This window comes from Chiloscyllium punctatum, chromosome 10 (assembly GCF_047496795.1).
Source record: "Chiloscyllium punctatum isolate Juve2018m chromosome 10, sChiPun1.3, whole genome shotgun sequence".
NCBI lineage: Eukaryota > Metazoa > Chordata > Chondrichthyes > Orectolobiformes > Hemiscylliidae > Chiloscyllium > Chiloscyllium punctatum.
Window position 1 is genome coordinate 114,630,945 of NC_092748.1, and position 26,756 is coordinate 114,657,700.

At 46.3% G+C, this 26,756-nt stretch overlaps 1 protein-coding gene across 7 annotated transcripts in view; it reads right to left on the reverse strand.

The window, feature by feature from the left end:
* The window catches only part of dnpep (aspartyl aminopeptidase), a 95,880-nt gene that overhangs the window by 34,094 nt on the left and 35,030 nt on the right, over positions 1-26,756 (reverse strand). For 3 of the 7 annotated variants that reach the window (XM_072579974.1, XM_072579977.1, XM_072579978.1), the window contains exons 2-3: positions 17,984-18,074; positions 2,546-2,634 (exon numbers count right to left, since the gene is read on the reverse strand). In XM_072579974.1, the coding sequence (XP_072436075.1) occupies positions 2,546-2,634; positions 17,984-18,074 (180 nt within the window). Of the gene's footprint in view, positions 1-2,545; positions 2,635-17,983; positions 18,075-18,211; positions 18,450-18,842; positions 18,888-19,108; positions 19,190-22,840; positions 22,938-26,756 lie in introns of those variants that run through there. The other 4 variants (XM_072579976.1, XM_072579979.1, XM_072579973.1 and 1 more) reach the window with 4 other exon arrangements.

The window sequence follows — 26,756 nt, forward strand, 5'->3', positions numbered from 1 at the left end:
CCATGTCATTTTGAAGTTCTACATTATTGTCCTCACAATTTCAAGTTTTGTATTGACTGCAAACTTCGAAAATGTGCCTCATATATCAAGATCCAGATGATTCATATTTTTAAGGTCCCAGCAATAACCCCTAGAGAACTGCATTTCAAACCTTCCTCCAGTCCAAAAGAAAATCCGTTAATCTCACAATCTATTTGGTCTCAATGTTGCTCCTGTCTCTTTTATGCAATGAACTCTAACTTTCCTCCAGTCGTGTACATCACCTTAGCAGCATCAGCCTGGTCAACATCCTGTCACATCATCACCTTGGGCAGACAATGACCTGGCAGTATTATCACTGGACTGTTAAACCAGATAATGTTGTGGGGAACAGGTTTGAATCCTGCCATGGCAGATGGCGAAATTTGACAGAAAGAATTCTGGAATTAAGAATCTGATTATGACCACAAAACTATTGTCAATTGTTAAGAAACCCCATCTGGTTCACCAATGCCCTTAAAGGGAAGGAAACTGCCATCCTTACCTGGTCTGGCCTACATGTGACTCCAGACCCACAGCAATGTGCTCTCTGGGCAATTAGGGATGGGCAATAAATGCTGTCCCAGCCAGTGATGCCCTCATCCCAGGAATGAATAAAAATCTCACACAAGTTGTAGCAGCAGGTATAAAACAGTGAAGAGGAGGAATTATTATCCCAAAGGTTCGTGAATCTGTGGAATTCATCACCCCAGAGTGTAATGGATGCTGCGACACTGAATAAATTTAAAGAGGAGACAGACCGACTTTTAGCTGGCGATTAGTTAACGGGTTATGGAGAGCAGCCTGGAACGTGGAGTTGAGGCTGAGTTGAGATCAGCTACATCAGTATTGAATCGCCAGGGGCTGAACTGCTTACTCCGGCTCCCAGTCCTTATGTCATAGAATCATAGAGACGTACAGCACGGAAACAGACCCTTCGGTCCAACCTGTCCATGCTGACCAGATATCCCAACCCAATCCAGTCCCACCTGCCAGCACCCGGCCCATATCCCTCCAAACCCTTCCTATTCAATACCCATCCAAATGCCTCTTAAATGTTGTAATTGTACCAGCCTCAACCACATCCTCTGGCAGCTCATTCCATACACATACCACCTTCTGTGTGAAAAAGTTGCCCCTTGGGTCTCTTTTATATCTTTCCCCTCTCACCCTAAACTTACACCCTGTAAGTCTGGACTCCCCTACCATTGGGAAGAGACTTTGTCTATTTATCATATCCATGTCCCTCATGATTTTGTAGACCTCCATAAGGTCACCCCTCAGCCTCCGACGCTCCAGGGAAAACAGCCCCGGCCTGTTCAGCCTCTCCCTATAGTTCAAACCCTCAAACCCTGGCAACATCTTTGTAAATCTTTTCTGAACCCTTTCAAGTTCTGATAGGAAGGAGACCAGAATTGCACGCAATATTCCAACAGTGTCCTGTACAGCCACAACATGACCTGCCAACTCATATACTCTGACCAATTATGTTTTTAAACCCAATTTGTCCTCACTAATCCATGTCTAATTTGCCTGAATGAATTATCACGTCTGGAAGCTTCCCCGGTACCAAGATTAAACGGACTGGGCTGCAGCTACAGTTCCTTTGAAGAAGATTTTTGTTTTAAGCACAGCCAGTTGTTGTGATCTGGAATGCACTGTTTGAAAGAGTGATGGAAGCATATTCAATAGTAACATTTGGAAGAGAATTGAATAAATATTTGGAGGGAAAGAATATGTAGGCAAATGGCAAAACCGCAGGGAAGAGGAACTAACTGGATTGCTTCAGTATAGAAGGTAAAAACAATGACTGCAGATGCTGAAAACCAAATACTGGATTAGTGGCGCTGGAAGAGCACAGCAGTTCAGGCAGCATCCAACGAGCAGCGAAATCGACGTTTCGGGCAAAAGCCCTTCATCAGGAATAAAAGCTTCAGTATAGAGCTTGCACAGACATGACAGACTGATTGGCCTCCTGCTTTGTTTTATCATTCTTTGATTCTAAGGGAAAAGGCGGCCTTTGTTGGATGCAATTGATTCAGTCTACAGATGCTAGGGAAGAGGAGATCCCAGTAATAATTAAACATAGTTTCGCCTAATTCATGGAAAACACTGGATGTTCTGAAAGCCAAAGGAGAATTAAGGGATGAGTGCAGATTTGTACCAAACAGTCAATGCCAACACTGGGCTGCTGGCTGAGAAACAGCCACGTAGGCAAGGCTGCCCTCAGTTAGTCAAACTGGAGATCAGCCACAGGGTCCAGGAGGGACTGGGAGTGAAATGAAAAGCACTTTTGAATCAACACTTAGGTTCAAGCTGGGGGCGTGTGGTCAGGGAAGAAGACTAAAATCTAGTATGGACAGATTGGGCTGAAGGGTTTGATCGATTTCTGTTTATTTCTACACAAGTACTGGAACTCTGAAAGCATACTGATCACCAGGCGGCAGGGTTATGTATTGTTTTGTTTTTAGTGGAAATTCCTGAGGGAGGGAGTTGCCCAGGCTGCACGCTTCCACCTGACACTCACCTTGTTGGAAGGTTTCAGGTCCCAGTGGTCGACCTCCTTCAGCTCCTGGAAGCCAGCTGAACAAAGTCGTCGCTTGCACTCTTCAACGACTGCAGGAAGAAAGCCATGAATTGATCATTCATCCATATTCAGCTTAATATGGAACATCATCATCTACCCCGGGATACGTTCTTGGTCATTCTGAGTAGCAGGTTCTCTGAGAACCCTGGTCTAGGAACACTGAGATAGTAGAAACGAGAGCCACCGTCTGGAACCATTCAGGGCTGATCAGCACTTGAGCCCCACTCCTTTTTATTCATTCTCAGGATGTAGGTGTTTCACTGGTGAGTATTACACATCCCTAATTGTTGCTATCTTGAAACCTACAGTCCAAATGAGTGGTTTGCTTGGCCATTTCAGAGGGTATTTAAATGTCAACCATATTGCAGTAGGGTTTACGTAGGCCAGACCAGGAAAGGATGACAGGTTTCCCTCCCCAAAGGGCAATAGTGGGTTTTTACAACAATGTTAGTGGATGTGGTGCCAACCCACGTGATTGAGACCACATCCACAAACATCCACTCCCTCAACTACGGATGCTCAGTGAACAATTTACAAAATGCGCTTCAGAAAATCACCAAGGCACCTTAGAAGACACCTTCCAAACCCACAACTATCACCATCTAGAAGGACAAGGCCAGCAGATACCTGGGAAACACCATTACCTGAAAGTTCCCCTCCAAGTCACACACCATCTGATTTGGAGATACCTCAGTGTCACGGTGTTAAAATCCTTGAGCTCTGGCCCTCATGACATTGTGGGTGTCCATACACCACATGGAACTCAATAGTTTAAAAAGGCAGCAAGCCATGGGGAATGAGCTAGAGATGCCCATACCATAGGAGTGAACACAAAATGTCAACAATGGTGACCATTACTCAAATGGCTGGGAACCTCACCAGAACAAGGACAGCATCTGTAAGGCAGGGGTGAAAATAGGAAGGGTGAGAGAACTAGGTTTAAAAAAAATGAATGTTGAATGGCCCAATAGACTAATGATATTATCCTTGTAGCTTTTAATCAGCTTCATCAAGGGGAATAAATATTTGGAGAGATTGCAGCAGGCTGTAAAACATTGTTGCACAATCTGAACTCGACAATCAACAGCTTCAAAACATTCTGTGGTGGATGAGTGATTTGAAAGGTACAGACTCCAAAGTAGCAATCAGTCATAAAAGGGGAGCTCAATGAATGGCTTTTGAAGAAGCCTCTTAGCTTCAGTGGGATCTATGGCCCTTTGAGCAGACTCCCAATGCTTTTCATTTTCCACCAGCTGGATAGGATTTTACAGGGACAAACAATGAATATGAAAAGCAGTGTTTTGGCAGCAGTTTTGACAAGGGATGGTGAAGGGGTGCACAGCACTGCTGTCCTAACATTATCAACAAGTGGTTATGTGCAGTTTCCATCACCGAGTCACACATTTTACAGACACTGCTTCAGATCAAACATTTTATTATGTCTATTTCCCACCACACCATCCCCCCTGCAAGTTTCATGTCAGACATTAGACTAGTGTCAAAAGCTAATGAACAGGTACAAAAAATAATGGGAGGATGTTGAATTTTACTTACAGCGGCTGGGATGCAGATGGTACAAGTTATAAAAATTTAGACTGATGGCCACAGCCCAGGGGGAATAGATTGACTTCTAACTGCAGACCTTACACTGTAGACCAGGGAGAATGTGCAAACTCCACACAGACAGTCGCTCAAGGCTGGAATCGAACCTGGGTCCCTGGCGCTGTGAGGTAGCAGTGCTAACCACTGAGCCACCATGCTGCCCTAGCTACAAGAACATATTAAAAGCTAGTAATCCTGCAACAAGTAACTCAACTCCTGGCTCCCCAAAGCCTGACCAAACTTGCCCTCCAACCACACGCGATGAATGTAGATTTCTCCAGCTTCCTCATTTCCCCTTCCCCCACCTTATCTCAGTCCCAACCCCCGGATTCAGCACCGCCCTCTTGACCTGCAAACTTCTTCCCGACCTCTCCGCCCCCACCCCCTCTCCGGCCTATCACCCTCACCTCCTTCCACCTATCGTATTCCCAGCGCCCCTCCCCCAAATTCCCTCCCCCCTACCTTTTATCTCAGCCTGTCTGGCACACCAACGTCATTCCTGAAGAAGGGCTTATGCCCGAAACGTCGATTCTCCTGCTCCTCGGATGCTGCCTGGCCTGCTGTGTTTTTCCAGCACCACATTTTTCACACTTACAGACAGTATAGAACGTAGAACATAGAAAAATACAGCACAGAACAGGCCTTTGGCCCACGATGTTGTGCCGAGATTTAATCCTAATGTATAATATAGTAACCTATCCTACATACCCCTCAACTCACTGCTGTCTATGTGCATGTCCAGCAGTCGCTTAAATGTCCCCAATGACTCTGCTTCCACCACCACCGCTGGTAACGCATTCCATTCACAACTCTCTGTGGAAAGAACCTATCTCTGATGCCTCCTTTATACCTTCCTCCTCATATCTTCAAACTATTACTTCTCGTACCAGTCAATCCTGCCCTGGGGAAAAGTCTCTGGCTATTGACTCTATCTATTCCTCTCATTATTTTGCACACCTCATTCAGGTTTCCTCTCTTCCTCCTTCTCTCCAGAGAGAAAAGTCTGAGCTTTTTCGACCCTTCTTCATAAGGCAAGCCCTCCAGTCCAGGCAGCATCCTGGTGAACCTTCTTTGCACCCTCTCCAAAGCCTCTGTATCTTTCCTATAGTAGGGTGACCAGAACTGGACACAATATTCCAAGTGTGATAAGCATGATGGAACTCCCCTCACTTGTCTAGGTGAGTGCAGCTCCAATAACATTCGAGAGCTCGATACCATTCAGGACCAAACCACCACCTGATTTATCCCACATCCACAAACATGCACTTTTCCACCGACATTCAGTAGCAGCAATGTGTACCATCTACAAGAAGCATTCCATCAAGTGCTTCAAGTCCATATCGTGTAGGTACACTCATAGTGCAGTTAGGGAGGGAGTTCCAGGACTTTGACTCAGCAATGGTGAAGGAACAACAATATAATTCCAATTCAGGATGGTGTTTGACTTGGAGGAAAATTTGCAGGTGCTAGTATTCCCATGTATATGGAACCTTTGTCCTTCCAGATGCTAATTGTCCTGTGTTCAGAAGGTGTTGTTTAAAAAGCCTTCATGAGTTGCTGCAATGCATCTTGTAGATGGTACACACTGTGCATTGGTGAAGAATGAAGTGAATATTGAAGGTAGTGGATATAGTGCCAATCAGGTGCCTTTGTCCTGGATGGTGTTGAGCTTCTTGAGTGTTGTTGGAACTGCACCCACCCAGGGCAAGTGGGGAGTATTCCATCACCCTCCCGACTTGTGCCTTTTGAATGACTGACAGACCTTTGGGATCAGGAAGTGAATTGGTCACTGCAGAACTCCCAGCCTCTAACAGACTTGTAGCTACAGCGTTTATAGGTTTAGCCCCAGCACTTCCTGGTCAATAATATGCCCCAGGATGTTAATAGTGGGGACTTCAGAGGTAATAATGCCATTACATGTAAAGGGATGATTGAGGGAGGATTGTTTTCCAAACAGCTGAAGCTGGCTGGGTCTAGGACACTATCGTGAGAAACGTTTGCAAAAATGTCCTTACTTTTGCCATATGCTTATTTTGGAAGGAGAGTTGGCAGGAATAGTGCAAGAATGTCAGAGGCGGGTTTTTTACACAGAGAGTTGTGAGAGCATGGAATGCGTTGCCAGCAGCAGTTGTGAAAGTCATTAGGGACATTTAAGAGACTACTGGACTGGTCATAGAAATATGAGGGTGAATACATGAGGATCAGTGTTCGGCACAACATCGTGGGCTGAAGGGCCTGTTCTGTGCTGTACTGTTCTATGTTCTATGTTCTAACTGCTCTGATCTCATTGAAGCTATCAGAATCAGACAGGCTGGAATTATACTTTACAGCTACATTCAGTACCATGGCCAGCGACAACCAAATCAAACAGACAAATAAGGAAGGAGAATAGGCCACATGGCCCTTTGGGCCTGATCTGCCTTTCAATTAGATCAAGGTCATTCCAATCTGAACCCCAACTCTATTATCCTGCATATCCCCAATAATCTTTCATCCCATCGCTAATCAGGAATCTGTCTCTGCCTGACAAGATATATAAAGAGTCTGCATCCATTGCCTTTTATGGTAGGGAATCCCAAAGACTCAAAACCCTAACAGCAAAAAACGTTTCCTCTTCTCTTAAATGGATGATCGCTTATTTTTAAACCATGGCCCTGGTTCTAGATTCTCCCAGAAGAGGGAACTTCAACATCTACCCAGGAAATACCGCATTAATTCTGGTCTCCCTACGATAGGAAGGATGTTGTGAAACTTGAAAGGATTCTGGGTAATTCAAGATGGAGGACAGGAAAAACTTCTGGCTGTAACAGCTGCTCCTTTTTTTTGGAGTTATTTTAGGTCTTGGAGGTGATTTCCTCGAATTGCAGGAGCAGCAATTACTGTTTTATATGCTGCTGCATTGTTTTGGAACTTTGGAGAGAAAAAAGTCAAAACAACAGCAGTTTTAAAAGGGAGAGGAACAGACAAAGGCAGCACATGGTGAGACAGTTAGAGGCAATGAGGAATTTTCAAAAGCAAGGGGCAGTTATAGGAAGGGGGAACAGTCACAGATACAGTCACATAGATGGGTTAACTCCAGGCAAGGTAAGAGAGGTAGGCAGGTAGTACAGGAGTCTTCTGTGGCTACTTCAAACAAGTATACTGTTTTGGAAAATGTAGGGGGTGATGGATTCATTGGGGAATGTAGCACGAACAGCCACGTTTCTGGCATTGAGACTGGCTCTAATGTAATACGGGGTACGTCGGGTTCCAAGCGATCGACTGTGTCGGGGACTCTCTAGTCTGAGGTACAGACAGACGTTTCTGTGGCCAGCAGCGAGAAATCAGAATGGTGTGTTGCTTCCCTGGTGCCAGGATCAAGGATGACTCAGAGAGGGTGCAGAATGTTCTCACGGGGAGAGGGGCCAGCAGGAGGTCATTATCCACATTGGAACCAACGACATAGGAAAGGAAAAGGTTGAGATTCTGAAGGGAGATTACAGAGAGTTACGCAGGAATTTACAAAGGAGGTCCTTAAGAGTAGTAATATCTGGATTACTCCCAGTGCTATGAGCTAGTGAGGGCAGGAATAGGAGGATAGAGCAGATGAATGCATGGCTGAGGAGTTGGTGTAATGGAGAAGGATTCACATTTTTGGATCATTGGAAGCTCTCTTGGGGTAGAAGTGACCTGTACAAGAGGGACGGATTGCACCTAAATTGAAAGGGGACTAATATAATGGCAGGGAGATTTGCTAGAGCTGCTCAGAAGGATTTAAATTAGTAAGGTAGTGGGGTGGGACCCAGAGAGATAGTGAGGAAAGAGATCAATCTGAGACTGGTATAGTTGGGAAAAGGAGCGAATTAAACAGTCAGGGCAGGCAGGGACAAAGCAAAGAACAAGGTAGGACTGATAAATTAAATTGCATTTATTTCAATGTAAGGGGCCTAACAGGGAAGGCAGATGAACTCAGGGCATGGTTAGAAACATGGGACTGGAATATCATAGCAATTGCAGAAACATGGCTCAAGGATGGACAGGACTAGCAGCTTAATGTTCCAGGATACAAATGCTACAGGAAGGATAGAAAGGGAGGCAAGAGAGGAGAGGGAGTGTGTTTTTTATAAGGAATTACATTACAGCTCTACTTAGCGAGGATATACCCAGAAATACATCCAGGGAAGTTATTTGGGTGGAACTGAGAAATAAGAAAGGGATGATCACCTTATTGGGATTGTATTATAGACCCCCTAACAGTTAGAGGGAAATTGAGAAACATATTTGTAAGGAGATCTAGGTGATCTGTAAGAATAATAGGGTGGTTATGGTCGGGGATTTTAACTTTCCAAACATAGACTGGGTCTGCCATAGTATTAAGGGTTCAGATGGAGAGGAATTTGTTAAGTGTGTACAAAAATCCCAATCAATTTTGTGAGACATGATTTCCCACGCACAAAGCCATGTTGACTATCCCTAATCAGTCCTTGCCTTTCCAAATACATGTTATCCTGTCTCTCAGGATTCCCTCCAACAACTTGCCCACCACCAAGGTCAGGCTCACCGATCTATAGTTCCCTGGCTTGTCTATACCGCCCTTCTTAAACAGTGGCCCCACGTTAGTCAACATCCAGTCTTCTGGCACCTCACCTGTGACTATCGATGATACAAATGTCTCAGCAAGAGGCCCAGCAACCACTTCTCTAGCTTCCCACAGAGTTCTAGGGTACACCTGATCAGGTACTGGGGATTTATCCACGTTTATGTGTTTCAAGACATCCAGCACTCCCTCCTCTGTAATATGGACATTTTTCAAGATGTCACCATCTATTTCCCTACATTCTAATCTTCCATGTCCTTTTCCACATTATATACTGATGCAAAATACTTGTTTAGTGTCTCCCCCATCTCCTGTGGCTCCACACAAAGGCTGCCGTGCTGAACTTTGAGGGGCCCTATTCTCTCCCTCGTTACCCTTTTGTCCTTAATATATTTGTAAAAACCCTTTAGACTCTCCTTAACTCTATTTGCCAAAGCTATTTCATGTCCCCTTTTTGCCCTCCTGATTTCCCTCTTAAGTATACTCCTACTGCCTTTATACTCTTCTAAGGATTCACTCGATCTATCCTGTCTATACCTTACATATGCCTCCTTCTTTTTCTTAACCAAACCCTCAACTTCTTTAATCATCCAGCATTCCCTATACCTACCAGCCTTTCACACTGACAGGAATATACTGCCTCTGGATTCTCGTTATCTCATTTCTGAAGGCTTCCCATTTTTCAGTTGTTCTTTTACCTGCCTCCAATCAGCTTTGGAAAGTTCTTGCCTAATACCATCAAAATTGGTCTTTCTTCAATTTAAAACTTCAACTTTTAGATCTGGTCCATCCTCTTCCATCACTATTTTAAAAGTAATAGAATTATGGTCGCTGCTCCCAAAGTGCTCCCCCACTGACACCTCAGTCACCTGCCCTGCCTTATTTCCCAACAGTAGGTCAAGTTTTGATCCTTCTCTAGTAGGTACACCCATATATTGAATCAGAAAATTTTCTTGTACACCCTTAACAAATTCCTCTCCATCTAAGCCCTTAACACGATGGCAGTCCCAGTCTATGTTTGGAAAGTTAAAATCCCCGACCATAACCACCCTATTATTCTTACAGATAACTGAGATCGCCTTTGACCTGCTGAATTTCTCCAGAATTTCCAAACCTGCAGTATTTTGCCTTTACAGCTGATTAAAAACCCTGCCCAGAAGACAAATGGAGTCCATTTGCATGTCGATTACTGCATTAGTTGGAATGAAATGTAGGACAATGTAAAGCAGCATTTCATAAGCACGGGGAATATTTGTATGTCAGGTCCTTGAAATTACACCCCTGTATGGGGTCGTACTTCGAAGTCCAAATGTTTTTAAGTCAGATGTTCAAACACTGGGGACCTCATCTCTTCATTATCAGCAGTTCCGTCGAACTGGTCTCAAAAATAGCACTCATATAAAAAGCCAACCCCGCCTTACCTTTTACCGTTGGTCTCTAAACCTAACTTTCACACAAGTATATATGGTACTTCAATCGGTCAGTTTAAGGGTTTAATATGTGCAACTGTTACATTTATTATGAGAGAGATGCCAGGATACACAGCACCCAATCATTGCAATAAACTTTTAATATCTCTAATTAATCATCCCCCAGGAATATAAGATATTGCAAACGTGAAGCACTTTACAAGTGGATGTAATGGGTGGAACCAACAGCAAGTGGAATGGGAGCGAGCTGGAGAATGGCATGAGAGGTGGGGGTTATGAAATGGAGAGTCTGGAATGGGGTTGGGTTTGCATAAGGAGGGCTCGAAAGGAGGATGGGTTATATGATAGTGATGGTATGGGAAGGTCGGAATGGTATGAGGTGAGGATCTAGTAGAGAGACACATTGCCAAACTTGGCAAGTCAGCACAATTTGTCCTGCAGTTTAACCTGTTGTGATTGTTTGAAATTTGGGATTCATGCGTTTGTTCTGAAGAGTACAAGGTGAAAAGCCTTGACATAGTGGTTCTCCTGTCAGAAGTATTCTAGTACTGTCACCTTAAAGTTATTGCACCACAGATACCTCTTGGCTCTCTGCTCGTTAAACGTAATATTGAAAGAGAAACTATTATATGAAAGGTTAAGGGGATATACTATAAATGTCATCAATCTGAAAGGAGGGAAGGTCAGATGCCAGAAATATTTATTGTCCATGAAAGATAGATAATTACTGTTTTGCGTGTAACTTGTCATCAGAAAGAAAAAGAAACATCTTTATTCTGAATGTTTGCTGACAACACAAAGACCTTGACAATGAAGGTGGAATGCTGTTTAAAACCAGAAGGAACAACCTGTACTTGTTTAACTATTAATTCTTTTACGGGATGTGGGTGTAATTGGCACAAGTATGTGCTGCCTATTTCCCTGCAACTGAGTGACTGGCGAGGCTATTTCAGAGAGCAGGCCCTACCCTTTCCCCAAACCCAAGCAAATTGTTTACAGTTCAGGTGCTTCACCTATCCCTTTTGGAACGTTGCTCTGTGCAAACTTAGATAGCATTGTAATTGCATTACAATCAACCAGGAACTTATCACAGGCAATGTCTGCACACTAGAGAAGAAGAGCTGGTATATGGGAGAAGGATTCATAGGGCAGTGGAGGCCCAGTCTCTGGATTCATTTAAGAAAGAATTGGATAGAGCTCTTAAAGATAGTGGAGTTAAGGGTTATGGAGATAAGGCTGGAACAGGATACTGATTGGGAATGATCAGCCATGATCATATTGAATGGCGGTGCAGGCTCGAAGGGCGGAATGGCCTACTCCTGCATCTATTGTCTATTGTCTATTTTGGATCATTGGAATCTCTTTTGGGGTAGAAGGGACCTGTACAAGAAGGACTGATTGCACCTAAATTGGAAGGGGACTAATATACAGGCAGAGAAATTCGCTAAAACTGCTTGGGAGGATTTAAACTAGTAAGGTGGGGGTGGGTGGGACCCAGGGAGATAGTGAGGAAAGAGATCGATCTGAGATGGGTACAGCTGAGAACAGAAGTGAGTCAAACAGTCAGGGCAGGCAGGGACAAGGTAGGACTAATAAATTAAACTGCATTTATTTCAATGCAAGGGGCCTAACAGGGAAGGCAGATGAACTCAGGGCATGGTTAGGAATATGGGACCGGGATATCATAGCAACTACAGAAACATGGCTCAGGGATGGGCAGGACTGGCAGCTTAATGTTCCAGGATACAGGAAGGATAGAAAGGGAGGCAAGAGAGGAGGGGAGTGGCATTTTTGAGAAAGGATAACATTACAGCTGTGCTGAGGGAGGATATTCTCAGAAATACATCCAGGGAAGTTATTTGGGTGGAACTGAGAAATAAGAAAGGGATGATCACCTTATTGGGACTGTATTATACACCCCCCCCCCCCATACAGTCAGAGGGAAACTGAGAAACAAACTTCTAAGGAGATCTCAGCTATCTGTAAGAATAATAGGGTAGTTATGGTAGGGGATTTTAACTTTCCAAACATCGACTGGGACTGCCATAGTGTTAAAGATTTAGATGGAGAGGAATTTGTTAAGTGTGTACAAGAAAATTTTCTGATTCAGTATGTGGATGTACCCACGAGAGAAGGTGCAAAACTTGACCTACTCTTGGGAAAGGGCAGGGCAGGTGACTGAGGTGTCAGTGGGGGAGCACTTTGGAACCAGCAACCATAATTCTATTAGTTTTAAAATAGTGATGGAAAAGGATAGACCAGATCTAAAAGATGAAGTTCTAAATTGGACAAAGGCCGATTTTGATGGTATTAGGCAAGAACTTTCGAAAGCTGATTGGAGGCAGATGTTCGCAGGGAAAGGGACGGCTGGAAAATGGGAAGCTTTCAGAAATGAGATAACAAGAATCCAGAGACAGTATATTCCTGTCAGGGTGAAAGGGAAGGCTGGTAGGTATAGGGAATGCTGGATGATTAAAGAAATGACGAGGGTAGGTCCGATCAAGGACAGTGGTGGGAGACTGTGTATTGAGTCGGAAGAGATAGGAGAGGTCTTGAACAAGTACTTCTCTTCAGTATTTACGAACGAGAGGGACCGTATTGTTGAAGAGGAGAGTGTGAAACGGACTGAAAAGCTCGAAGAGATACCTGTTAGGAAGGAAGATGTGTTGGACATTTTGAACAACTTGAGGATAGACAAGTCCCCCGGGCCTGACGGGATATATCCTAGGATTATGTGGGAAGCAAGAGAGGAAATTGCAGTACCGTTGGCAATGATCTTCTCGTCTTCACTGGCAACTGGGGTGGTACCAGGGGACTGGAGAGTAGCGAATGTTGTGCCCCTGTTCAAAAAAGGGAATTGGGATAACCCCGGGAATTACAGGCCAGTTAGTCTTACTTCTGTGGTAGGCAAAGTAATGGAAAGGGTACTGAGGGATAGGATTTACGAGTATCTGGAAAGACACTGCTTGATTAGGGACAGCCAGCACGGATTTGTGAAGGGTAGGTCTTGCCTTACAAGTCTTATTGAATTCTTCGAGGAGGTGACCAAGCATGTGGATGAGGGTAGAGCAGTGGATGTAGTGTACATGGATTTTAGTAAGGCATTTGATAAGGTTCCCCATGGTAGGCTTATGCGGAAAGTCAGGAGGCATGGGATAGAGGGAAATTTGGCCAATTGGATAGAAAACTGGCTAACCGGTCAAAGTCAGAGAGTGGTGGTAGATGGTAAATATTCAGCATGGAGTCCAGTTACAAGTGGAGTTCCGCAGGGATCAGTTCTGGGTCCTCTGCTGTTTGTAATTTTTATTAATGACTTAGAGGAGGGAGTCGAAGGGTGGGTCAGTAAATTTGCAGATGATACGAAGATAGGTGGAGTTGTGGACAGTGAGGAGGGCTGTTGTCGGCTGCAGAGGGACTTAGATATGATGCAGAGCTGGGCTGAGGAGTGGCAGATGGAGTTCAACCCTGCCAAGTGTGAGGTTGTCCATTTTGGAAGAACAAATAAGAATGCGGAATACAGGGTTAATGGTAGGGTTCTTGGTCAGGTGGAGGAACAGAGGGATCTTGGAGTCTATGTACATAGATCTTTGAAGGTTGCCACTCAGGTGGATAGAGTTTGTAAGAAGGCCTATATAGTATTATCGTTCATTAGCAGAGGGATTGAATTCAAGAGTCGTGAGGTGATGTTGCAGCTGTACAGGACTTTGGTTAGGCCACATTTGGAGTACTGTGTGCAGTTCTGGTCGCCTCACTTTAGGAAAGATGTGGAAGCTTTGGAGAGGGTGCAGAGAAGATTTACCAGGATGTTGCCTGGAATGGAGAGTAGGTCGTACGAGGATAGGTTGAGAGTTCTCGGCCTTTTCTCGTTGGAACGGCGAAGGATGAGGGGTGACTTGATAGAGGTTTATAAGATGATCAGAGGAATAGATAGAGTAGACAGTCAGAAACTTTTTCCCCGGGTACAACAGAGTGTTACAAGGGGACATAAATTTAAGGTGAAGGGTGGAAGGTATAGGGGAGATGTCAGGGGTGGGTTCTTTACCCAGAGAGTGGTGGGGGCATGGAATGCGCTGCCCGAGGGAGTGGTAGAGTCAGATTCATTGGCGACCTTTAAGCGGCATTTGGATAGGTACATGGATGGGTGCTTAATCTAGGATAGAAGTTCGGCACAACATCGTGGGCCGAAGGGCCTGTTCTGTGCTGTATTGTTCTATGTTCTATGTTCTATGTTCTAAATTGAGGGTTTCGTTAAGAAAAAGAAGGAAGCATATGTCAGGTATAGACAGATCAAGTGAATCCTTAGAAGAGAATAAAGGAAATAGGAGTATACTTAAGAGGGAAATCAGGAGGGCAAAAAGCGGACATGAGATAGCTTTGGCAAATAGAATTAAGAAGAATCCAAAGGGTTTTTACAAATATATTAAGGACAAAAGGGTAACGACAGAGAGAATAGGGCCCCTCAAAGATCAGCAAGGCGGCCTTTGTATGGAGCCACAGAAAATGGGGGAGATACTAAATGAATAATTTGCATCAGTATTTACTGTGGAAAAGGATATGGAAGATTTAGACTGAAGGAAAATAGATAGTGACATCTTACAAAATGTCCAGATTACAGAGGAGGAAGTGCTGGATGTCTTGAAACGGTTAAAGGTGGATAAATCCCCAGGACCTGATCAGGTGTACCCGAGAACTCTGTGGGAAGCTAGAGAAGTGATTGCTGGGCCTCTTGCTGAGATATTTGTATATCGATAGTCACAGGTGAGGTGCCAGAAGACTGGAGGTTGGCAAATGTGGTGCCACTGTTTAAGAAGGGCGGTAAGGACAAGCCAGGGAACTGTAGACCGGTGAGCCTGATGTCGGTGGTGGGCAAGTTGTTGGAGGGAATCCTGAGGGACAGGATGTACATGTATTTGGAAAGGCAAGGACTGATTAGGGATAGTCAACATGGCTTTATGCGTGAGAAATCAAATCTCACAAACTTGATTTTTTTGAAGAAGTAACAAAGAGGATTGATGAGGGTAGAGTAGTAAATGTAATCTATATGGACTTCAGTAAGGCATTCGACAAGGTTCCCCATGGGAGACTGATTAGCAAGGTTAGATCTCACGGAATACAGGGAGAACTAGCCATTTGGATACAGAACTGGCTCAAAGGTAGAAGACAGAGGGTGGTGGTGGAGGGTTGTTTTTCAGACTGGAGGCCTGTGACCAGTGGAGTGCCACAAGGATCGGTGCTGGGCCCTCTACTTTTTGTCATTTACATAAATGATTTAGATGCCAGCATAAGAGGTACAATTAGCAAGTTTGCTGATGACACCAAAATTGGAAGTGTAGTGGACAGCGAAGAGGGTTACCTCAGATTACAACAGGATCTGGACCAGAAGGGCCAATGGTCTGAGAAGTGGCAGATGGAGTTGAATTCAGATAAATGCGAGGTGCTGCATTTTGGGAAAGCAAATCTTAGCAGGACTTATATACTTAATGGTAGGGTCCAAGGGAGTGTTGCTGAACAAAGAGACCTTGGAGTGCAGGTTCATAGCTCCTCGAAAGTGGAGTACCAGGTAGATAGGATAGCGAAGAAGGCATTTGGTATGCTTTCCTTTATTGGTCAGAGTATTGAGTACAGGAGTTGGGAGGTCATGTTGCAGCTGTACAGGACATTGGTTAGGCCACTGTTGGAATACTGCATGCAATTCTGGTCTCCTTCCTATCGGAAAGATGTTGTGAAACTTGAAAGGGTTCAAAAAGATTTACAAGGATGTTGCCAGGGTTGGGGGATTTGAGCTATAGGGAGAGGCTGAACAGGCTGGGGCTGTTTTCCCTGGAGCGTCGGAGGCTGAGGGGTGACCTTATAGAGGTTTACAAAATTATGAGGGGCATGGATAGGATAAATAGACAGTGTTTTCCCTGGGGTGGGGGAGTCCAGAACTAGAGGGCATAGATTTCGGGTGAGAGGGGAAAGAAAGAAAAGGGACCTAAAGGGCAACTTTTTCATGCAGAGGGTGGTACGTGTATGGAATGAGCTGCCAGAGGATGTGGTGGAGGCTGGTACAATTGCAACATTTAAGAGACATTTGGATGAGTATATGAATAGGAAGGGTTTGGAGGGATATGGGCCGGGTGCTGGCAGGTGGGACTAAATTGGGTTGGGATATCTGGTCAGCATGGACAGGTTGGACCGAAGGGTCTGTTTCCATGCTGTACATCTCTATGACTCTATTTCTGGAGGACATTGCTGGTGTGTAACAATATATTATCATTTCGGACTTTTACAAAAAGGAAAGAGATAAGATGTTGGGTTATCCTGTGAAGGTGTTTGTGGTTTTAAAATGGTCAGAAAGTCCATTTCGAAGAGTGACTTAAACTTATCATTGTTAAGAGATGTGGGTTCAATCAACCACCCATCAGACCCCCGTGCAGTGTTAATGGAATAAACATTTAGACTGTGATTTTGGAGAAGATTTACAGCTCAGTTTGTGATCAGGTTGTAATTTGTAACTCTTACAACCCAAGCATTTAGAGTTTATGACAGGCAGAGTAAACAAAGGCATTAAGTTTTGAGAAGATTTATAGCTCAACTTGATGCTAAGTATACAAGTTAGCTCACTGAGCTGGAAGGCTTGTTTTTAGACGTTTCGTCACCATGTTAGGTAACATCATCAGTGACAGTTTCCAGTTCACCGGAGATGCTCACTGATGATGTGACCTAGTCATGGCGACGAAACATCTGAAAATAAACCTTCCAGCTCAGTGAGCTAACTTACATACTAAGTTTTGAGTTCAGAACAGAAGGATCAAGGAGTTGGTTCAGAATAATCAAGCATTCAGAATAACCAAGGGGCGGCACGGTGGCTCAGTGGTTAGCACTGCAGCCTCACAGCACCAGGGTCCCAGGTTCGATTCCAGCCTCGGGTGACTGTCTGAGAGGAGTTTGCACATTCTCCCGTGTCTTTGTGGGTTTCCTCCGGGTGCTCCGGTTTCCTCCCACAGTCCAAAGATGTGCAGGTCAGATGAACTGGCCATGCTAAATTGCTCATAGTGTTGGGTGCATTAGTCAGAGAGAAATGGGTCTGGTTGGGTTACTCTTTGGAGGGTCGGTGTGGACTGGTTGGGCCAAAGGGCCTGTTTCCACACTGTAGGGAATCCAATCTAATTTAGTTCAGGGGAACCAGTCACCACAGCAGAAGTGGTTTTTAGTCTGTGAAGTTTCCAAGCCAAATCAGAATAGATAGAGGTTCATGCCAGGGGACTTGGAAGGTAAAATGGTCTCTGCAATCCAAGGAAAACAAACCGAGTCTGTTGAGAGAGTTAAAAGAGGAGGAAAATTTCTCTGGAACTGAGCAGCTGTAAGAAGATAGTGTTGGGAAACAGATTTAAACATTGTTTTGCTGGTGGTGTCAGGTTTGTATTCTCTATTTTTGAGAAATAAAATTCTGTCGTTAAACACCTCCCGCTTCATGTGAAAATGTTTAGCGATTAACCAATGGTAACCAATTGTAAAAATTACACACCAGAATTAGAATTAGAATCCCTATAGTGTGGAAACAGGCCGTTTGGCCCAACATGACCGCACTGATCATCCGATTTGGTCCTTGAAACCAGATTTCGTTCTGGAATCTGACCTGTTTCGTATTAACATCAGCTGGGATCAGAACACTGGACGTTTATTGGTGAATGAAACTGGAACGACTGTAAATCAGAAGCAGTCATTGAAATTCTCCCTCACGACTATGCCATAATCTGCAAGTAATCAAATGAAATGACGACTTACCATGGTAGGGGGACACCCCTTTATCCACAAAGGAGAGGAACTCCTTGGCAGCGTTCTGCATTGCATCTTTCAAACCTTTCGTGCTCATAGCCTGAGTGATGAAGAGGAAATGTTTTAAATCAGATGTTGGCTAATATCTACCCCAAGCACCAAAACAGTCCAGGATTCAGTTCAGAAACAAGTGGTTAATAAATTATGATTTTTTAGGCCTTTTAAATAGAAGCATACCATACAAAGTGAAGAAGTTATTCTACATCTTTATAAGTCACTGGTCTGTTGTAAACGAAGCACTGTGTCCAGTCTGGAGACCACACTTCCAACAGCAACATCAATGCTTCAGCAAGACTGGAGAGGTATTAAACCTGTGCAAGGCCACATGAAAGAAGGTGGAATTCTTGCCTTTGGCGCAGATGTTAGCAGGGAGTAGATCAGGATGTCGTCAGTGGTAAAAAGCCTTTCATAGTTTCTGAAAGGAATCCCACAGTTAATCAGACATTAACTATCGGGTTCAACCCTGCCCTTATGCAAAGTATCAAGGTATTCTTTACCAACAGGACTCAATCATAATCAAATGTGGGCACAGTAGCGATGGGTTTTTGGTAGCACTTTCACCTGATTCAGAAGGTTGAGTGTTCAAATACAATTTCAGGACCTGAGCACAAAAGCAAGATTGACACTCCAGTGAAGTACTGACAGAGTGTTACATTGTTGGAAGTGTTGTCTTCAGGTGAGACCTTAAACCAATGTCCTAGCTGTGCTCCCAGATGGATGGGCATAATCCCACTGTATTATTCCGCAGAACAGAAGGGGAGTTCTCTGTGCCCTAGTCAATACTTTCTTTTTCCATGTTTCTACGTACGGGAAGACAGTGGGATGGTGGATCAGCCATGATCATGCTGAACTGCAAAGCAAGCTTGATGGGCCGAATGGTCCACTCGTGCTGCTATTTTCTATGTATCCCCTTTGTCAACATCACAAAGTATTTACTTAGTTCTCATCACATTGTTGTTTGTGGGAGCTTGCTTACACACTGTCCCTTAATTGTTTGAATCCGGTAGTCATGAGGAGCTAAATAAACACAAGCCTTTTGTTATCTTTTCTCATTTCAAAGTGCCCCATTCCTACCCTGTCTACGACACCCAGTCCAGAATACTCGCCCTTACAGCAACCACAGGATTTGCTTCCAATCAGCGAAGTGGCCCAACCCTGACATGAAAACAAACACAAAGTAGTTTAAAGACCTGCAGAACCAGTTCCAGGGTTTTACTTTCGTTAAAAGCTTTCACCTCCACCCAACAGTTTCCCTTCCTGATGAAGGAGCGGCATTCTAAAAGCTAGTGCTTCCAAATAAACCTATTGCGACTATAACCTGGTGTTGAGTGATTTTTAACTTTGCCTCTCAAGAGGTATTCTCTCCCATCAGGAGAAGCAAACTTACTTTCAGACTATAAGAACAGGAGAAGACTCTTCAATCCCTCCGGCCTGCTCCCTCCTTCAATAGGAGCCTGGCTGATCCAACATTCCTCACACCCGCTTTTCTGCCCTGTCCCCCAAACACTATGATTTCCCGAATGATGAAGACTTGAGAAAGATAGAATTCCCGCTGTGAGGAAACAGACCCTTTGGCCCAGCAAGTCCACACCGACCCTTTGAAGAGTAACCCACCCAGAGCCGTTCTCCTATTCCTCTATGTTTACCCCTGACTCATGCACCTAATCTACACCTCCCTGAACATTGTGGGCAATTTCCTACGGCTAATCCACCCTAACCGGCACATCTTTGGATTGTCGGAGGAAACTGGAGTACCCGGTGGAAAGTCACGCAGACACGGGGAGAACGTGCAGAGCTAACCACTGAGCCACCATGCTGTCCCTAATCTAAGTTTTACCTTAAATATGCACAGGGACTCGGCACAACACCTCTCCAAAGCAAGGAGCACCAAAGACTCAGAATCCTCAGACAAGCAGTCCAAAGATGTGCAGGTTAGGGTGAATTGGCCATGCTACATTGCCCGTAGAATTAGGTGCGTTAGTTAGGGGGAATCGGTCTGGGTGGGTTACTCTTTGGACGGTCGGTGTGGACTAGTTGGGCCGAAGGGCCTGTTTCCACACTGTAGGGAATCTAATCTAATCTAAAGATATTCCTCCGCATCTCAGTCTTAAATCAGCCTTCATTCTGACAGGACGCCCTCTTGTCCCAGACTGTCCCATAAGGGGAGGCATCCTCTTAGCATTACGCTATAAATATTGATGGCTATTGTAATCTTGGATATTGTTAAATACTATATTCTTAACTACTTATGGATAGTCCTAGATAAATGCAAAGAGGGGTCATATAAAAGTAGTAGACAAAGAAGCAGGCTTAAGGGCTAGGAGCAGTTTTTTTTAATCAGAAAAAAAAAGTTTGATAAAGAGGGGTAAAACAGAGTATGACAGTAAACTTGTCAGGAAGATAAAAGCAGACTATAACAGTCTGTCTTAATATATGAAAAAAATTAATGTATACAAATGTAGAGGGACAAGGAAATGGCAGAGCAATTAAACAGTTATTTTGTTCTGTACTCACAGTAGACACGGAAGTTTCTCTGAAATGCTGGGTAGCATCTTTTGGGAAAGAGGATTAGATTAGTTTCCCGACAGTGTGGAAACAAGCCCTTCTGCCCAACACGTCCACACCGACCTCTGAAGACTAACCCACCCAGACCCTATATTTACCCCTGATTAATGCACCGAACACTATCGGCAATTTAGCACAGCCTATTCACCTGACCTGCACATCTTTGGGTTGTGGGAGGAAACTGGAGGAAACCCACACAGACACGGGGAGAACGTGCAAACTCCATCCAGTCGCCCGAGGCTGGAATCGAACCTGGGACCCTGGCGCTGTGAGGCAGCAGTGCTAACCACTGAGCCACCGCGCTAAATTGAAGGAAGTTAATATTACTAAAAAAAAATTGTGCTGGAGAAATTCATGGGACTGAAATCTGATAAATCTCGGGGCCTGACGAACAGGACAACCAGTGCAGACTACAGATTCCAACTGCCTGATGATGTACATTCTAGCCTGCTAAATGAGGTGGCCATGGAAGGAGGGGATGCATTGGTTACCAGCTTCCAAATCTCTGCAGATTCTGGAACAATCCTGACAGATTGGAGAGTGATAAATCTAACCCCACCTAAAAGAGGAGAAGGAAGGGGAAAAAAATGCAGGGAATTATTGACCAGCGAACCTAACGTCAATAGTTGGGAAAATGCTGGAATCTTGTAAAGGAAGTGATAGCAGGTCACTTAAAAATACCATCTGGATTCCACAAAGTCAACATGGATTTATGAAAGGGAGATTGTGTTTGAGAAACCTACTGGAATTTTTTTTAAGAATGTAACTAGCAATATGGGTAAGAGTGAAGGTACCGTAGGGCTGTTCTCTCATTAGAGTGATATGACTGGTGGTGGTATAACCTGAGGGTCACTATATCTCAGGAGTTTCGAAGTATTGCTCCATGATAGCCCAAGCCAAGGGAACTGAACTCTTGCAGCATTGCAAATTAGCCATTCAGCTAACTGAGCTTGGGCCACAGATATTCACCATTATAGAATCCCTACAGTCTAGAAGCAAGCCTTCCCGCCCATAGAATCCACACCAACCTTCCAAAGAACATCCCACCCAGACCCTGCCCCTTATCCTATCCCTGTAACCCTGCACTTCCCACGGCCAATCCACATAACCTACACATCTTAATGCTGTGGGAGGAAACCGGAGCACCTGGAGGAAATCCGCACAGACATGGGGAGAAGGTTCAAACTCAACACAGGACAGTCGCCCGAGGATGGAATTGAACCTGGGTCCCCGGTGCTGTGTCGCAGCAGTCCTAACCACTGAGCCACTGTGTCGTCCTAACAAAATACATCAATGATCTGGATGAGGAAATCAAGTTTGATATTTTCAATTTTGCTGGTAGCACAAAGCTACATGTGTGTAATGAGAATAATGCAAAAAGGCTTCAGGGAGAGTTAGACAAGTTGAGTCAGTGAGAAAATGCACAGCAGATGTAGTACAATGCAGATAAATGCAAAGTCCAATTCTGTAGGAGGAAAAAGAATAGCAGAGTATTATTGAAATGGTTGACTGGGGGAAATGTTCATGTACAGAAAGACCTGAATGACCTGGTTCACCAGTCATCGAAAGCAATCAAGCAGGAGTGGCGAACAGTTAGGAAGGCCATTGGCATAGAATCATACAGATGTACAGCATGGAAACAGACCCTTCGGTCCAACCCCGTCCATGCCGAGCAGATGTCCCAACCCAATCTAGTCCCACCTGCCAGCACCCGGCCCATATCCCTCCAAACCCTTCCTATTCCTGTGTGTTGGCCTTCGTTGCCAAAAAGGTTGAAACGCAGCAACAGGGAAGTCTTGCTGCAGCTGTCCACGCACTTGGTGAGATCACACCCTGAAGTACTGTGTGCAGTTTTGGTCTCCTTACTCAAGAAATGATATAACCAGACTGATGCCTAGAACGGCAGGTTTGTTGTATGAGCAGAGATTGGGTGGACAGGGCTTCAAATCACTGGCGTTTAGAAGAATGAGAGGGGTTCTCATTGAAACATATAAAATTCCGACAGAACTGAACATTCTAAATGCAGAGACTTCTAACAAATTCATTCACAGGATGAGGGCATCACTGGCTAGGCCACATTTTTATTGACAATCCCTAATTGCATGGTGGTGCCGTGGTTAGCACTGCTGTTTTGGTGAAATAGTGCCGAATCCATCCACGAGGGCAGATGGCACCTTGGTTTAACCTTTCACCTGAAGGATGTCACCCCCCTGACAGTACTTCACTGGAATTTGTACCAACCTGGATTTGTGCTCCAATCTCTTGATTGTGGCTTGATGGGGACCTCAGAGTGTATTGTACAGAAGCTACTAGCGTGCTCTGATATTCAGATACTTTGTTAACATGATCGTGAAATAATTTGAGGAACAGCTGAAACTTTGACTATAGTTAGTCTGCTAGAGTATTGTGAATTGATATAGGGAGACATTGTGTGATACCTTTCTTGGTTGAATGCCTAAAATGTTGCAAGGGGAGGAGACAAAATCCCTTCAAAATTGTCCCTGAATTTCCAAAGAAAACCTCAGAGGGTGGAAGTTTTCTTCTGATTTTCAATTCACAGGGTTTCCATATTTTGAAAGAATGATGGACACTCATCAGTGATAATTGATCAATAATGTGATACTAAATATTTGTAATACCAAGTGAAGTTTCAATAAGTTAAGGTACTGATTTTAAGGTCCTGCATAACCTACAGTTGTAGCTTTTCTGTAATAATCTGTGGCATTTAATCTCATGACTATTTAGTCTGAATTTTTGTTTGGTCTCTTGTACAAACGTGTATAAAAATGTTGGCGGTCGGAGCAAATACCCTTGGCATTGCTCTCCGTTCCAAAATAAAGAAATGAAATGACTATTATTTAAATGGAGAAAAACAGCAGAAAGCTGGAACACCAAGGGACTTGCAAATGAAACACAGAAAGCTAGCACCCAGGGGCAGCAGGAAGGCCAATGGAATGTAGACTCTTATTTCAAGGAGTCAAGATTAGAGTGGTGCTGGAAAAGCACAGCAGGTCAGGCAGCCTCCGAGGAGCAGGAAAATCGACGTTTCGGGCAAAAGCCCTTCATCAGGGCTTGTGCAGACCCACAAGGATATTTCAGCGCACTGAAAATACCATGCAAATGCAAAGCTGTCACAATGACAAAATGGAAAGTGGGGGGGGAGTGGGAGAGGGGCAGGGGTGTTGGAGCCCTCACCATCAATGCAATCAGGAACACAGCGCATCTTCACTGCATTTGGTTGCCTCAATTTCACAGAAACCTGCCAAACAAATTTCTATCAATCGCTGATTTGATTCTATTAACTGACTCCTATTCTCAACAGCACTTTTGGAGTATAAAAGTAGAGACGTCTGACTACAACTGTACATGGTGCTGAGGAGACCACATCTAGAGAACTGTGAGCAGTTTTAGACCCCTTATTTAAGAAGATATTGTTTCACTGGAGGCAGCTCAGAGAAGGTTTGTTATAATAATCTTAGGTGTGGAGGGACTGTCTTACAAGCAAAGGCTAAACAGTATGAGTGCTTGTTATATATTTAAAGCTGAGATGGATAGATTCTTGATCAGTTGGGAAATCAAGAGTTATGGGGGAAAAGGGCAGGAAAGTAGACACGAGGAATGTTGGATCAGCCGTGATCCTATTAAAGAGGGGAGCAGGCTCGAGGGACTGAACTGCCTACTCCTGTTCCTATTTCTTATGGACATCACACAGCATCAAGAAGATCTAGCAAAACTCAACTCCAATCAAAGGGAATCAGGGAAAGCTCTGCTATTTGGAGCCATACCTAGCACAAAGGAAGGTGGTTGTGGTTACAACACAGGAACAGGACCATTAAACTGTTGGAAGCCAATCATCTCAACTCCAGGACATCCTGACAGGACTTCCTTGGCCCGATCAATGTCAGCTGTTTCGTTAATGACCTTCTCTCTGTCATGAGGTCAGAAAGTTGGGATGTTTAGGGATAGTTTACAACTAGCACTATTTCACAACTCGTCAGATACCAAAGCAGTCTGCATCCAGAAAATCCTGGATTATATCTTTTTTATTCCTTCATAATGTGAATGTCACTGGCTTGATAAACATTTATTGCCCATCGGACAGTTCAAAGTCAATCACTTTGCTGTGGATCTGAAGTCTGTAGGCAGGTACGGGTGGCAGTTCCCTCCCCTAAAGGGCACTAGTGAGCCAGATGGGATTTCCTGACAATCAGCAGGGGTTTCATGGTCATTTCCAGATTATTACTGAATTCAAATTCCAACATCTGCCAGGGTGGAATGCAAATACAGGTCCCCAGAACAGTACCTGGGTCTCTGGGTTAATAATCTTGTGATAATACCACTAGGACATCGCCTGTGCCCACACATCATCTAGCTCTGGGCTAACAGGTGGCAATAATTATTTACATCACACACCCTCCAGCAATGGCCATCTCCAACAGAAATCAAACCATTGCCTTTGACAACATTACCATCATAGACACAGGCTCTGGGGGGGAGGGGAGACACAGGCTCTGGGGGGGAGGGGAAACACAGGCTCTAGGGGGAGGGGGGGGGGGGGGGAGGGGGAGGGGGGGGGGGGAGGGGGAGGGGAGGGGGAGGGGGGGGGGGGAGGGGGGGGGGGGAGGGGGAGGGGGGGGGGGAGGGGGAGGGGGGGGGGGGGGGAGGGGGGGGGGGGGAGGGGGAGGGGGGGGGGAGGGGGGAGGGGGAGGAGGGGGGGAGGGGGAGGGGGGGGGGAGGGAGGAGGGGGAGGGAGGAGGGGGAGGGGGAGGGGGGGGAGGGGGGGAGGAGGGGGAGGGGGAGGGGGGGGGAGGGAGGAGGGGGAGGGGGGAGGGAGGGGGAGGGGGGAGGGAGGGGGAGGGGGAGGGGGGGGGGGAGGGGGAGGGGGGGGGGAGGGGGAGGGGGGAGGGAGGGGGAGGGGGGAGGGAGGGGGAGGGGGGAGGAGGGGGAGGGAGGGGGAGGGGGGAGGGAGGGGGAGGGAGGGGGAGGGAGGGGGAGACACAGGCTCTGGGGGGAGGGGGAGACACAGGCTCTGGGGGGGGGGAGACACAGGCTCTGGGGGGGGGGGGGAGACACAGGCTCTGGGGGGGGGGGGGGGAGACACAGGCTCTGGGGGGGGGGGGGGGGGGGGGGGGGGAGACACAGGCTCTGGGGGGAGGGGGGGGAGACACAGGCTCTGGGGGGAGACACAGGCTCTGGGGGGAGGGGGGGGAGACACAGGCTCTGGGGGGAGACACAGGCTCTGGGGGGAGACACAGGCTCTGGGGAGTGGGGGGGGGAGACACAGGCTCTGGGGAGTGGGGGGGGGGAGACACAGGCTCTGGGGAGTGGGGGGGGGAGACACAGGCTCTGGGGAGTGGGGGGGGGTAGACACAGGGTCTGGGGGGTGGGGGGGGAGACACAGGGTCTGGGGGGTGGGGGGGGGGGAGACACAGGGTCTGGGGGGTGGGGGGGGGAGACACAGGGTCTGGGGGGAGGGGGGGGGGAGACACAGGCTCTGGGGGGAGGGGGGGGGAGACACAGGCTCTGGGGAGTGGGGGGGGTAGACACAGGGTCTGGGAGTGGGGTGGGGGGTAGACACAGGGTCTGGGGAGTGGGGTGGGGGGTAGACACAGGGTCTGGGGAGTGGGTGGGGGGTAGACACAGGGTCTGGGGGGTGGGGGGGGGGAGAGACACAGGGTCTGGGGGGTGGGGGGGGGAGAGACACAGGGTCTGGGGGGTGGGGGGGGAGAGACACAGGGTCTGGGGGGTGGGGGGGGAGAGACACAGGGTCTGGGGGGTGGGGAGGGAGAGACACAGGGTCTGGGGGGTGGGGGGGGGGGAGAGACACAGGGTCTGGGGGGTGGGGGGGAGAGACACAGGGTCTGGGGGTGGGGGGGGAGAGACACAGGGTCGGGGGGGTGGGGGGAGAGACACAGGGTCTGGGGGTTGGGGGTGGGGGGGGAGACACAGGGTCTGGGGGGTGGGGTGGGGGGGGAGACACAGGGTCTGGGGGTGGGGGTGGGGGGGAGACACAGGGTCTGGGGGGTGGGGGTGGGGGTGGGGGGGTGCGGGGGGAGACACAGGGTCTGGGGGGTGGGGGGGGAGACACAAGCTCTGGGGGGGGGGAGACACAGGCTCTGGGGGGAGGGGGGGGGAGACACAGGCTCTGGGGAGTGGG